This window comes from Haliotis asinina, chromosome 6 (genome assembly GCF_037392515.1).
Source record: "Haliotis asinina isolate JCU_RB_2024 chromosome 6, JCU_Hal_asi_v2, whole genome shotgun sequence".
NCBI classification, from domain to species: domain Eukaryota; kingdom Metazoa; phylum Mollusca; class Gastropoda; order Lepetellida; family Haliotidae; genus Haliotis; species Haliotis asinina.
In genome coordinates, this window is record NC_090285.1 from 3,105,970 (window position 1) to 3,118,799 (window position 12,830).

General features: G+C 42.1%; 1 protein-coding gene across 2 annotated transcripts; it reads left to right on the forward strand.

The window, feature by feature from the left end:
* Positions 1–3,756: 3,756 nt before the first annotated feature.
* On the forward strand, positions 3,757–7,745 carry LOC137287159 (betaine--homocysteine S-methyltransferase 1-like). Of its 2 annotated transcripts, none has more exons than XM_067819322.1 (7): positions 3,757–3,989; positions 5,351–5,575; positions 5,713–5,907; positions 6,075–6,186; positions 6,364–6,542; positions 7,144–7,225; positions 7,367–7,745. In XM_067819322.1, exons 2-7 carry the CDS (start codon positions 5,372–5,374, stop codon positions 7,651–7,653), a joined length of 1,059 nt encoding a protein of 352 aa, XP_067675423.1. In that variant the 5' UTR covers positions 3,757–3,989; positions 5,351–5,371; the 3' UTR covers positions 7,654–7,745. The 2 variants fall into 2 exon arrangements, with proteins under 2 accessions (XP_067675423.1, XP_067675425.1); XM_067819324.1 differs by having other exon boundaries at positions 3,963–4,001.
* Positions 7,746–12,830: the final 5,085 nt, after the last annotated feature.

Here is a 12,830-nt window from a genome sequence, read left to right on the forward strand (position 1 = left end):
CGCCGAATAGACGTCGGCACTCCTTGCTCATGTAGTACAATATTCGTTTAACAGACGCACGTCTACACCTGTTTTTATGGAAGCGTAGTAGGACCACTGTTTTCTGATAAGTCTCATTATCTCCTATGTAGGACTTAATATCTCCTACGTAAGACGTATTACTTAGCATCTCTAACGTAGAATTTCTTCTCCATAGAATTTAGTATCTCCTTCTTGGGACCGAGTATCCCTTGTAGGAGATTAACGATATATGTTAAAATACATTAATCTGATCAATTTATTAATCTCTTCAGTTTGCTCTGCTGTTACGCGTTGCAGTTAGTTCACTGTTTTATGTTGCCCTTTCTTACACGTTATTATTACGAGCTGAATATTTCAGAGGTCGTTGCACATGAGTCATAATCTCCGTGCCCAGTCCTTTCTTAAACCATCGGTGGCAATCCATCCGTACTTATGCCCTTATATTCACACAAACAATTCTAAGGACATTTTGCCTTTTTGAATTGTTTTACGCCGCGCTCAACACTTCCCTATCCCAGTCAAGTCTGCTTGTGAACAATCACGAAAAAACAAACCACAAACGAGCGCGGTGTGAATATTCAAAACTCCATTACTGCAATGACGTCAAGGTCTGCCCTAACACTCACAATAACACTGTATAACAACACTGCGTCAGTGTCATACATTTCTTCATAATCCAAACCTTGAAAAGGATATACTAAGTCCTACGTAGAAGATACTGAGTCCTAGGTGAGAGGTAATATGTCCTAAATAGGTCTTGATAACTCTTACGTGGGAGATAGTATGCCCGATGTAGGAGATACTGACACCAAAAAATATTTTCATCGTGGCCCGACTACGCTTCCCTATGTTTTCTGTGTGATGAATACAAATTAAGGATGCTATCATTTCACAGGATGAGGCACATTTCAGTAATAATCTAAGCGAGCTCACGCTGCCCACATCACCAGCACATCGTGACTGCAATGTAGTTGCTACTATAGTATATAGATGAATTCGGAAGCAAACAACAAACACGTCATTAAGGGACGGACGAACCTCAACCCTCACGTTAACGTGTCTTCCTACCTTAACTGTCATCAGTAAGTTTAGTTTAACGCCGCTTTTACCTTTATTCCAACAATATCACGACAAGGGGCACCAGAATTTGGATGCACATATTGTACACAGTACACAGTCGAACCCGGGGTTATCGGTGTGACGAGCGGACGCTTTAGCCGCTAGGCTACCGCACCGTCCCTTACCTGCCCTGAGCAGCGATAGATATCTGCATACAGATATATGTGAATTGACCTGAAAAGTCGAACAAGAAGGGTTTGGCCGTAATGGAGACGCACTTGCTGAAAGAGTACTGACACAGGTGCAGGGAGGTGCTGCCTGAAAGGGATAGGTGTGTCCTACTGGGGACACATCTGTCAGTTTAGTCTGGCATCAGTTCCAAGTCATATTCAAGAGGTCTTACACATTACGTATGCATGCGTATAGATACCAGTCCGCTCGTCACGTGGAAACGTAGGCTCTCTTCCCCATGTGAAGTCACACTAATACAATTATACTAAACGTCTGATATTGTTAAAATGTACTGCAAAATATCACTTGCACGCAGTTTACTCGTACAACAAAGATGCGCCAGATGCAAAGTAAACAGAACAGGACCCGGCCACCCTGTTTGAAACAACAATGTTTGGTTGGTTAGCTCATGGTTTCATGGTTTCTGTGCTCTTCTGCGGTACGTTTGGGGCACGATGTTATCATTTCATGGGGAAGATGTGGAAGCGACATTTTGAAAGCAAAAGTTTGTAAACCAATATATGTATGTATGTTTTTGTGTTTTGTGTGTGTGTGTGTGTGTACATGGATATATATATGGAAGCAAATCCAACTTTTGGCCTTTAGCAAATTAATATCAATAATGATGTCATTTCTTAACGATACTTATGTACATGTAGTTTCTGATGAACTCTCCTTGCTAACCTGGGTCATCAGCAGCCCATGCTTGTATGAGGCGACCAGCAGGAACAGATGCTCAGGCACATACTGGTACATACCCTATTTCCATAGGTCAATGAGCGTGATGTCAATGCCCGTGATGTCAGTGCTCGAGTGTTTGGAATGTCAGTTATATAAAGACCGCCATCGTATATCTGGAATACTGTTGCTTGCGACGTTAAACAGCATCCAAACACATCAGGATTTTTTTCGCAAAAGGCTGATCACATCTCTGGGATGAAACTTTAGATTGTCCCACACTCAACGTCACCGATATGTGTCAGTCCTCAGCTGAACACTGACGCCGAGTATTTCTGCTGGGCAGTCAAAGCTGTTAAGGAGAAGTACTTTGATTACAGAAGGCTTTGAGTTACTCGTAGGTTATAGCTTCACATTCTCCACTGAAGGAAATTCTTCGCGAATAATGATCAGCATAAAAAGACAGTCTAAGTAAACTTCGTCTCAATGTATTTCGTTACACTCCACCACTGAGTCTAACAAAACCTAGCAGAAGGTCGCGTCAGGTAACCCTTGAGCAAACAATGACAGTCCAATCAAATGCGAGACGGTTAAATAGATTTAACCAATCAGACAACGGCTACTATTTAGGGATCGGAGGGACTTTCAAAATATTCAGGTCACCGACCCAGATCTCTCCACAAACAAAAATCCGCCTATAATACAGTTATTTGACCTGCAGTATATACGCTTTGGGTTTTCTGTTGACATGGTTACCATTAGCTAATATTTCCGCAAGATAACATCCTTGAATATTGTCAAAAACACTATTTTCAGCGACTGTTTACTCACCGTTGTCATGGCAGTACGTACGCCGTGTGCATCACCCGGAAGCGATCGTACGCTAAATAGCATTCGGAATCGTTCGGGTACGAACCTTTTCGAGACAAAAAGTTCATAAGGGATGTGCGAATGTGCACTTTCGCGATTTGGTAAGCTGTGTTCTAATAGGTCAATCTCAAAGGTTACCTGACGCGACCTCCCATAAGGTTTTGTTAGACTCAGTGGTGGAGTGTAACGAAAAGTACTGAGGATAAGTTTACTTAGACTGCATAAAAAGAAAGTTGACTATTGTCCTCAAGTTTGCAAATGTGTAAGACGAATTTATCAACTGTCCCATATGGTACACAACAATAAATACCCTGTACACAAGAAGTCGGGTGTTTGTTATTTGTAAACTCATTACAGGAAGAAGTTGCTTAAGAAACTGTCAAGTTGTTATATGGGTGACATCTTTAACGGTGGCGGGCAATCTTGACTATTCCCATGGAAGAATGGCCGAGAACATCATATGACTGAACCACTGAACACCAGTGATGAAACCAAGTGGTCGCGAAAAGCATGCAAGCCTTCCGTTACAGGAAGGCCCACCTAAAAAATTACAGCAGTACTATTCACTGTAGTACTATTTCAGGGTTTGTTTGGGTTTTTTTTTTAAAAAAAAAAAAAAGAAAAAAAGCCACTTGTCAAGGGACAAGCGACTTTAAGAAAGTAAATTGTCCTGATTCATTTTCCACCTGCCCTGATCATGCTGATGTAATTATGATTAACAAATCAACACGTTACTTGATATTATTGTTTCCTGGTCTGTTTATCGAGAAGTGATAAACAGGAATGAAATATAACTTTATTATCGAAATTAAATAGCTGCATTTTGAGCAGATATGAACTGAAATGCAAGTCTATTTGCGAATTGAAACCGTGAGCAGAAATTATCTAGTAGATACCATTGTTTGATTGCTCGAAATAACTGACTTGGGCGATGGGATTCTTGAACCCTGTATTTACAGTACTGTTGCCACGAGATGGTGGCCTGTAAACAAAGAAGACATTACATCAACTAATGCAGTGTGTCCCGTTGTCGGCCACAGAACAACAGCTAATCTAACAACAAAGCGTCAGCTGACATTTTCCCAGTGTTGGTCCAATGTGTTGACCAAACCTTCTGTTCTGTGGGTTAGGTGAGTGAACAGGTATATCTTTATTTAGACTTAAAATTATCTCGACATATTAATTCTCTATATTTCATATAACTGGGTTAAATGAGTTGTGTTTGGTATTGATGTGATGAAAGGTTATTACATGTTTAGTGTTTAATGTTTATGATGGATGATTATTTTCTTTGTATTGTTAATGTCCGTTCTACGGCGTTAATAGGGCCACTATCGTGGTCTGGTTACCAAATATTCAGAGAATATCTCCCAAACTGTTGCTGTAGTTACGGTCGGGTGTTGTCTCTACATTCGCCCTTGAGTATGTCATTCATTAATAAAAAATGCAACATCAAAAACATTAAATTTCCAACCAACTAGCAACCCTAAATATCAGTGTGGATACGTTGTCAGTGCATATGTCAGAGGGCAATCTTTTTACTCAAAAGTTACCATGCCATATTCATTTGGCGTCTCTTACATAAGTTTCCTATGGTGTCTTATAATAAGATCGCAGCAGGGATGGTTGTCTGCTCTGTACAGCAAAGCAATGATAAAAAGTGAAATTCTACGTCTGAGACCAGATCATTCATATTCAACAGGTTCCGTACCATGAGCTTTGTTTGTTTGGCTGCCATTATTTGACGTGTTAGGAAATCTATTAAACTGAACCCATAACATGATTTACTGACATCGGCTGTCCAGTATTTACAGTTATTGGCATATCATGGAATCAATGGAAGGATAACGTACCAAACGATGACGTCAGACACTTGCTTCGTGCAACTATCATGACAAACTTTCCCATCTCAGGGATCGACTTCAATCATCTTTATCAACGACTGCTAACACTTGTGATACTGGTGACCACATTAAGTGATGACCCTTGTCAGAAATGGTTACCAGTAAGGAGCGGCTGGTGGGATCGGGTGGTCAGACTAGTGGGTTGATGGGTATGAGATATCTATATACTGACACTTAGGAGCCATACAAGATTATTGCCAGGACGCCACAACTTCCAAAAGGCGCCACTCTTGCGACCGTTGTCGTTAGTCCGTGTCGATTGTCCGGAGACATCAACATGACAAAGGAGGCCACAAGGTACAGAGTTTCTGCTGCCATTGACGGAGTCGCATCAAATGACTGAACCTGTCCGCTACTGACATTACCAGGAAAGCATTTCTATTATTAAAATACATTTCCACTACATGCAGACCCCATTGTACGATTCCGACCATGTTATAATCATAAGTCAGTGTAAGTAGTGGTAACACCACATATCCTGCTCGGGACCCGTCACAAGTTCATCCTAGACAGATCACTCGAAGAATCTGTAACAGTTCTAATGCTGGGTGTGGAGGATACTGATATGTCATTCTTCTTACTTACAGAAAAAAACATTGGTGTCATCAATGAATTCGAAAGGTTTGGTGGAAAGACTACGAGATGGGGAGAACGTCATCTGCGCAGAGGGATACATGTGGGGGCTGGAGAGAAGAGGTTTTCTCAGATCCGGGGCCTTTACACCGGAAGTGGTTATAGACCATCCCGAAAGAGTTCGGGACCTGCATGAAGAATTTGTCCATGCCGGAAGTGACGTTGTAGAGGCCTTTACAGTGAGAGAGTGTTGTTATGTCATTTTCGTTGTAGTCTTTTGTTCGTTTACGTTTACGTGTGACACACAATACATCGGGGACAAACCATTCTGTCCATGTTATTTTTATGAACATGAAATGAAGTTTCCCTATTACAGTATTACGGCCACCGAGCAAAGCTGCAAATGATTGGGAGGGAAGATGACCTCGAGGCCTTAAATCTCGCTGCACTGAATATCGCACGAGATGTTGCTGACAGAACGGGAACACTAATGGCGGGAAATCTTTGCAACACAACAATCTATGACCCAGAGAATCCTGAATGCCTTGAGCAAGTCAAGTCTATATTTAAAGTAGGTGATTTGATAATTGCGAAGAATCTTCTTCGGTTCAGTATTTCCAATGTCGGTGATATTGATGTCGGTGATGTTGATGTCGGTGATGTTGATGTCGGTGATGTTGATGTCGGTGATGTTGCCGTGTTGGTCTTCATGGTTATGCCACTGTATTCTTTCCCCAGGAACAAGTAGAGTGGGCTGTTAAAGGCAAGGCGGACTACTTTATTGCGGAGACATTTGATTCGTGCAGTGAGGCCAGCCTCGCTCTGGAGGCCATCCGGAAGTATGGAAAAGGTAAATGTGCCAATCTGTTATGTAGAAGACAACTCAGACTTGGGTACTACCAACTAACACTTAAACAATCATGATAGTTTCAGTGCCAATGGCGGACATCAGCCATACCTTTTCCACTTGTAACCTGACCCACAGGCACTTAACAGCAATATCTGTTGTCTCCCCTTTTCACCCCAGGTCTTCCAGCTGTGATCACGATGGCGGCGTATGTCCCAGACAGAACCACAGATGACGTCCCCTTCCCCCAGGCCATGAGGAGGCTGGAAGAGGAGGGGGCGGCGGTCGTGGGGCTGAACTGTGCCCGGGGGCCGGCCACGATGTTACCACTTTTGAGGCAGATCCGACAGGCCTGTAAGGTGAGCACGCTCTCTTGTGGGTCCGCAGATCCGACAGACTTGTAAGGTGAGTCAACAGATCAGCCAGACAAGTAAAGTATTTTATGGTCACTCTGGAGAGTCAACAACAAATGAGGCATCTATTGGTCACTCTGCTGAGTCAACACATCAGCCAGACAAGTAAGGTATCTTTTGGTTACTGTGATGGGTCAACAGATCAGTCAGACAAGTAAAGTATTTTATGGTCACTCTGGTGAGTCAACATGACAATGACAATATCTAATAAGTCAAACGATCAAATGAGCAGGTGTGTCGAATTGTGGTTCTTGACAGAGTAGTGAATCTATGGAGATCAGTGGGTCTACAATGTTAGATCCAGAGTATGCAAGGCCAGTCATTGGTAGTGTCAGAGTCGGATCGGTAGAGAGTCAGCTGATGGAGCAGATCTGTGAGCTGTTAGTGTCCATATGCATGCATGTGATTAGGATTGTTGGACGTTTTTGTTAGAATGAATTATTGTGTGATGTGTACATGTAGTGACGTAGCACGTCCCATGCCATCCTTCCAACAACCATCCATACACCTCAACACAAACTGTTGTGGAACTATTTTCTCTTTCCAGGGCCCTATTGCCGCACTACCTGTCACCTTCCGCACCACGTCACAACAGAAGTGCTTCCAGTGCCTCACAGATCCGGTGACAGGTAGGAATGTGTGTTACTAGTGTCCGTATTTTCACTCGGCTGTTCTATTAAAATGTGAGTTACGGTTGTTTAACAGCTTCACTGCTGAATATGTCGATATACTGACATATAATTACAGAATAAATACCATTTTCTACCCAGGAGCCAAGGTGTACCCAGCAGAGTTATCTCCCCTGCAGTGTTCCCGAGCTGAGATCCGCCAGTTTGCTACAGAAGCGCGGGAGTTAGGCGTACAGTACATCGGTCTGTGTTGTGGCAGCGCTTCCTACTATCTGAGGGAAGTCGCCATTGCCTACGGCCGTAACCCTCCATCTGCCAAATTTGACCCTGATCTTTCCATGAGCATTGTAACAGGAGGAGTACAGTTATTTGAAAGAGGAGGTCGAGCGAGTAAACTACGATCCTTCATGACTGGGGATATTCAGTAATGAGAACTCACATCGAAATGAAAATTCAGATTCTAGAAACGCAGAAACTTGTAATCAAAGACAGGATATAATAAAGAACACATCAAACTTCGTGGGCTGATTGCAGATATTGTTGCCGGTTTAAATACAGTATATATCATGTGATAACCACGTGATGGTCTGGACTGTCACACGCCAACTGATTGATTCTGTGTGCTGCGATTGTGTGCCTGAGGCCGGGGGCCTGAGTCCCGGATGGGGCTCAACTCAACAACAGTACTAGTATCTGTACTTCACTGAGAAAGAGTACATGTAGTCCCAAAAATAACATGTGTTACATCTGACAACATTCTAAAAGACATTGTATATTCATAAACCTCTAAAGATTTTAATACGGAGTATCTTCGAATTCAGCCGCTATCAGCAACTGGCACATTCGGGAACAAGATAAGGCAACAGTGTGGTTTAAACGCAAGCTCGTCAGCGTAAATTATGAGAAACCGATCCCACGAGGACGTTGCTTGAATGCTGAGTAAAACCATACACTTATTCATGTACAGCATAATTTCATTGTGGTTGAGGCGTCCTATAAATCCTCGTTCCAAGCAGGCTGTAGAAGAATTCTGAGCTCATGCGCCAAAAAGAAACGATCACCGACTAATTGGTTCTTTCTCATCATTAATTAAACCTCCTTCCGCAGACAAAGAAGCTTGGTTGGGAGCAACTTTGAACCAATTTGCAAGAACACCCATTTTGACATAGTCCGGCTTTAAACAACGGGCAATAGTCTCACTAGGGCAAGGCCAGTACGCTCGTTGTATGACTGGAAACTCAACAGAAGCCACAACAGCAATGTCGGTCACATCAGAGATCATACTGGACAAAACTAGTTAGGGATATATCTAAATTTTGAAATTATGAATTATGATCTGTCTACTCCTTGACACACTGATAAAATATCAATCATTAAAATACCGATATTCTTAATTTATTTTGTCTCGTACAGAATACGTTACTCTGTTTCATGGTCTCTGGTCACTGAGATGACAAGGCTGTAGGACACATGCATCTCATAAAAATGCCAGTCATAAAAACATTGGTTCGTTTGCTGACCACACGCACTGCACGAGTTCGCTTCACATAATGTTGGCGTTATTTACAGCTTGTCCTAGGTTGTCATGGAAACACTTTAATATTAATTTGTACAACAATAATAATGTGTCATACAAACCGCATGTTTAAACCTCCCCCTCGCTTGATCCTGCAGGACATAATTGTGCACTGAGATACCCATTAATGAGGATCAGTACCTACCTGCAGTACCGTAGCGTGGCTGGTATCGAACCGTAATTCCAGGATGGTTAAACCACGGAGCACAGGTATGATACCTACAACACATGTTTGGGGAGAACCGGTATTTGAACCAACAATCACACTAGAAGCGACGTCATAGTTTAAGATATGACGTCATTCGTCAGTTCTGGTTTTCTGTGATGGTCATCATTTTTCTAAGGGTAAAGATGTCAAATAAAGAAATTATTACATATTATTAATTTGACTCACATGTTTGCATAATAAACTGTGTATAGACCGTCTTATTATGGGGGTTTAACGATTCTGAAATGTTTACAAACTTTCCAGGCATGATTACAATTACCCAAACATACGACACAAAGCTCCTGTCCCTGGACGTCTTATAAGACTAACAAAATTATCCCGACTTAAGATATATCACCATGATGCCAACAGTTGTAAACTTTCCATGGGGCGGTAGGTCGATTGCTGTGGAGACAGTGCCTGCTAAAGATAGTTTAAGTTACCGTAGTAGAAACAGCAGGTTTTTTTCTTGAAATATTCTGTAGTGTTGGATTTGGTAAAAATATCAATGGCCAGTAAAGGGACAGTAGTTGAAAGTCAGGTTTGCGAGTTGCGAACGATGCCATAAAAACTGTAAGTTAAGCCGTTTCCTGAACAAGGCGGTAGGAATGGGAAAGGTTATTGTGCAATATTTACTCCATGTCGCCAGTACCGTCACCAAGAAAGATGACACTGACATCACAGCCTATCATATCTCTTCAAAAGTAGAACTGTCGCAAGAAGAGAGACGTTTTCCCCTGAGCGAATGACGTGACACTTCTGGTTAGATACCAATATATTGTTCCCGAACCATCTTGGTACATCGCCTTCTCCTCGGTGACAGGGGTTATTCTTTCTGGTTCAGCGATAGAGAAAAACAATGTCTTGTGACCTGCATAATTGCAGATAATTTTAATAAAAAAATAACACACCGGGAGAACGGAATACATCATAATATGAAGTAGAACAGGGTCTGCAGTGGAACCATGTAGTGCAATCTGGACTATCTATCTCGCTGTTTTCTGTTGCTGAGACTCTGGGGTGGTGCCTGCAAGCCACGAGGCAGACAATCAACAGCTTCATCTGTATGAAACTGACGTGTGCATGGTTATCAATGGCTCTCCTACCGTCCTTGCAGGTTTAACAGCTCTGCTTCAACGGAGAAAAATAGCTGTTAGATGTCGTACCCCGCTCATTGTTTCTTTGTTACTTCATGAGAAAATGTTCATTAAGCTGGGAACAAGAATGAAAGTCATATCGAGCGTAATATGCATCACTTGTTACTGAGTGTACGCTAGGGATGCTAATCTGATCAAAACACCCCTGAAGTTATTATTCTGTACACGACCGAACTGTAATGTGTATTGCGGGCAATTAAAACACGGTTGTTGGCGAAGTCGTTCATAAAGCACACATTGCTGCAGACACAGAATAACAACCGAGAAATGGCGGGGCACATGTCCTGTAGTGCTGGTCCAAACTTCTGTCTGGAGTGTTTCGCCGAGCGTCAAACGGGTGGGTTTCACATCTCTCAATATGTCACAGGCCGGCGTCTCATTCTTGCACGGGTGAGTGAAAGCGCTAGGGCAGTACTCTCTGGAGTGTCTGGAGAGTGTCTGGAGAGAACGAGCTCCTCTCCCATCTAGCACATAATGGCGGTGGACCATAAGGAGAAAGAAGGCCCCAATTACATACTTTGTGTTGGTGTGTAACGAGAAAGAAGGCCCCAATCATATACTTTGTGATGGTGTGTAACGAGAAAGAAGGCCCCAATCATATACTTTGTGATGGACCATAAGGAGAAAGAAGGTCCCAATGATTTACTTTGTGTTGGTGTGTAACGAGAAAGAAGGCCCCAATGATATACTTTGTGTTGGTGTGTAACGAGAAAGAAGGCCCCAATGATATACTTTGTGTTGGTGTGTAACGAGAAAGAAGGCCCCAATGATTTACTTTGTGTTGGTGTGTAACGAGAAAGAAGGCCCCAATTATATACTTTGTGTTGGTGTGTAACGAGAAAGAAAGGCCCCAATTATATACTTTGTGTTGGTGTGTAACGAGAAAGAAGGCCCCAATGATATACTTTGTGTTGGTGTGTAACGAGAAAGAAGGTCCCAATGATATACTTTGTGATGGACCATAAGGAGAAAGAAGGTCCCAATGATTTACTTTGTGTTGGTGTGTAACGAGAAAGAAGGCCCCAATGATATACTTTGTGTTGGTGTGTAACGAGAAAGAAGGCCCCAATTATATACTTTGTGATGGACCATAAGGAGAAAGAAGGTCCCAATGATTTACTTTGTGTTGGTGTGTAACGAGAAAGAAGGCCCCAATGATATACTTTGTGTTGGTGTGTAACGAGAAAGAAGGCCCCAATGATATACTTTGTGTTGGTGTGTAACGAGAAAGAAGGCCCCAATGATTTACTTTGTGTTGGTGTGTAACGAGAAAGAAGGCCCCAATGATTTACTTTGTGTTGGTGTGTAACGAGAAAGAAGGCCCCAATGATATACTTTGTGTTGGTGTGTAACGAGAAAGAAGGCCCCAATGATATACTTTGTGTTGGTGTGTAACGAGAAAGAAGGCCCCAATTATATACTTTGTGATGGAGTGTAACGAGAAAGAAGGCCCCAATGATATACTTTGTGTTGGTGTGTAACGAGAAAGAAGGCCCCAATTATATACTTTGTGTTGGTGTGTAACGAGAAAGAAGGCCCCAATGATTTACTTTGTGTTGGTGTGTAACGAGAAAGAAGGCCCCAATGATATACTTTGTGATGGTGTGTAACGAGAAAGAAGGCCCCAATGATATACTTTGTGTTGGTGTGTAACGAGAAAGAAGGCCCCAATGATATACGTTGTGATGGAACATAAGGAGAAAGACAGTCCCAATAATATACTTTGTGATATACTTTAAGGAGAAGGAAGGTCCCAATATAATTTATATTATGTGATTATGTTATTGATTGTAAGAAGAAAGAATGTCCAGTCGTTTTGTGTTTTGGGGTTTGGTTTTGTTTTGTTTTTTTTTGTTTTGGGTTTTTTTGCCTGTTTTTGTTTTGTTGTTGTTGTTTTGGTTTTTCCCTTTTTTTTGTTGTTTTGTGGCTTTTTGTTGGGGGTAGGGGGGGACTTTGTAGCTGAGTTTGCATGTTGTTTTGATGTCATCAATTATACCTTATTGCATTTATACAAATATGTATTTATACAATACAAATTATTGCAAACTTACATTTTCAAGTCCCTTCATAACTGGCACTAAGAACATTGCAATAATTTTCTGTCACAGTGGCTTTCTCGCGACAACTTTCTTCACAACAGCATGTGTAGACATCTAATGGCCACGTCACCGGATGAAGGTTACAGCTCAAAATAACTTTCACGTGCATGATAAGTAGAACTCGAGCAGAGATCACCATGATAGCTCCATTACAATCAGACTTTAGGCAGTTTTCGCCGATACAGTCAACCAACTCATGATGTGCTGAGGTAATGAACTGACGTGTATGCATGTTAACATTTATTGTAAATAACGAACACACAATGGACGGCGGCACAACTACGAATAGCCTGTGATCGAACCGGCCTTGGTCGAAGTCACAGTGTATAAAAGTAACGATTGTTTTACGACTTCTCAGGCAAATAGGACGCGTATGTTTGAGTAGAGGCGTGGGTTGTAGAGGTTTTAAACATAGACACTATTGATGTTTTTGCTGTCAGCATTTACGTGGACGGTGTCATACTAAGAACACATAAGCGTTTTCGGCGCAACGCGAGCGAGTGGCCCGCAACAGGGGAATCCCTAAACAGCCTGAGCGTCATATGGTAAATCCGGTCGTCGAGGT

Bases quoted from the DNA above. Each gene is read 5' to 3' on its own strand.
- LOC137287159 (XM_067819322.1), top strand. From the start codon at position 5,372: ATGAATTCGAAAGGTTTGGTGGAAAGACTACGAGATGGGGAGAACGTC. The intron at 6,187-6,363 runs GTAAATGTGCCA...TTTTCACCCCAG, and splicing joins CATCCGGAAGTATGGAAAAG to GTCTTCCAGCTGTGATCACG. The intron at 6,543-7,143 runs GTGAGCACGCTC...TTCTCTTTCCAG, and splicing joins AGATCCGACAGGCCTGTAAG to GGCCCTATTGCCGCACTACC.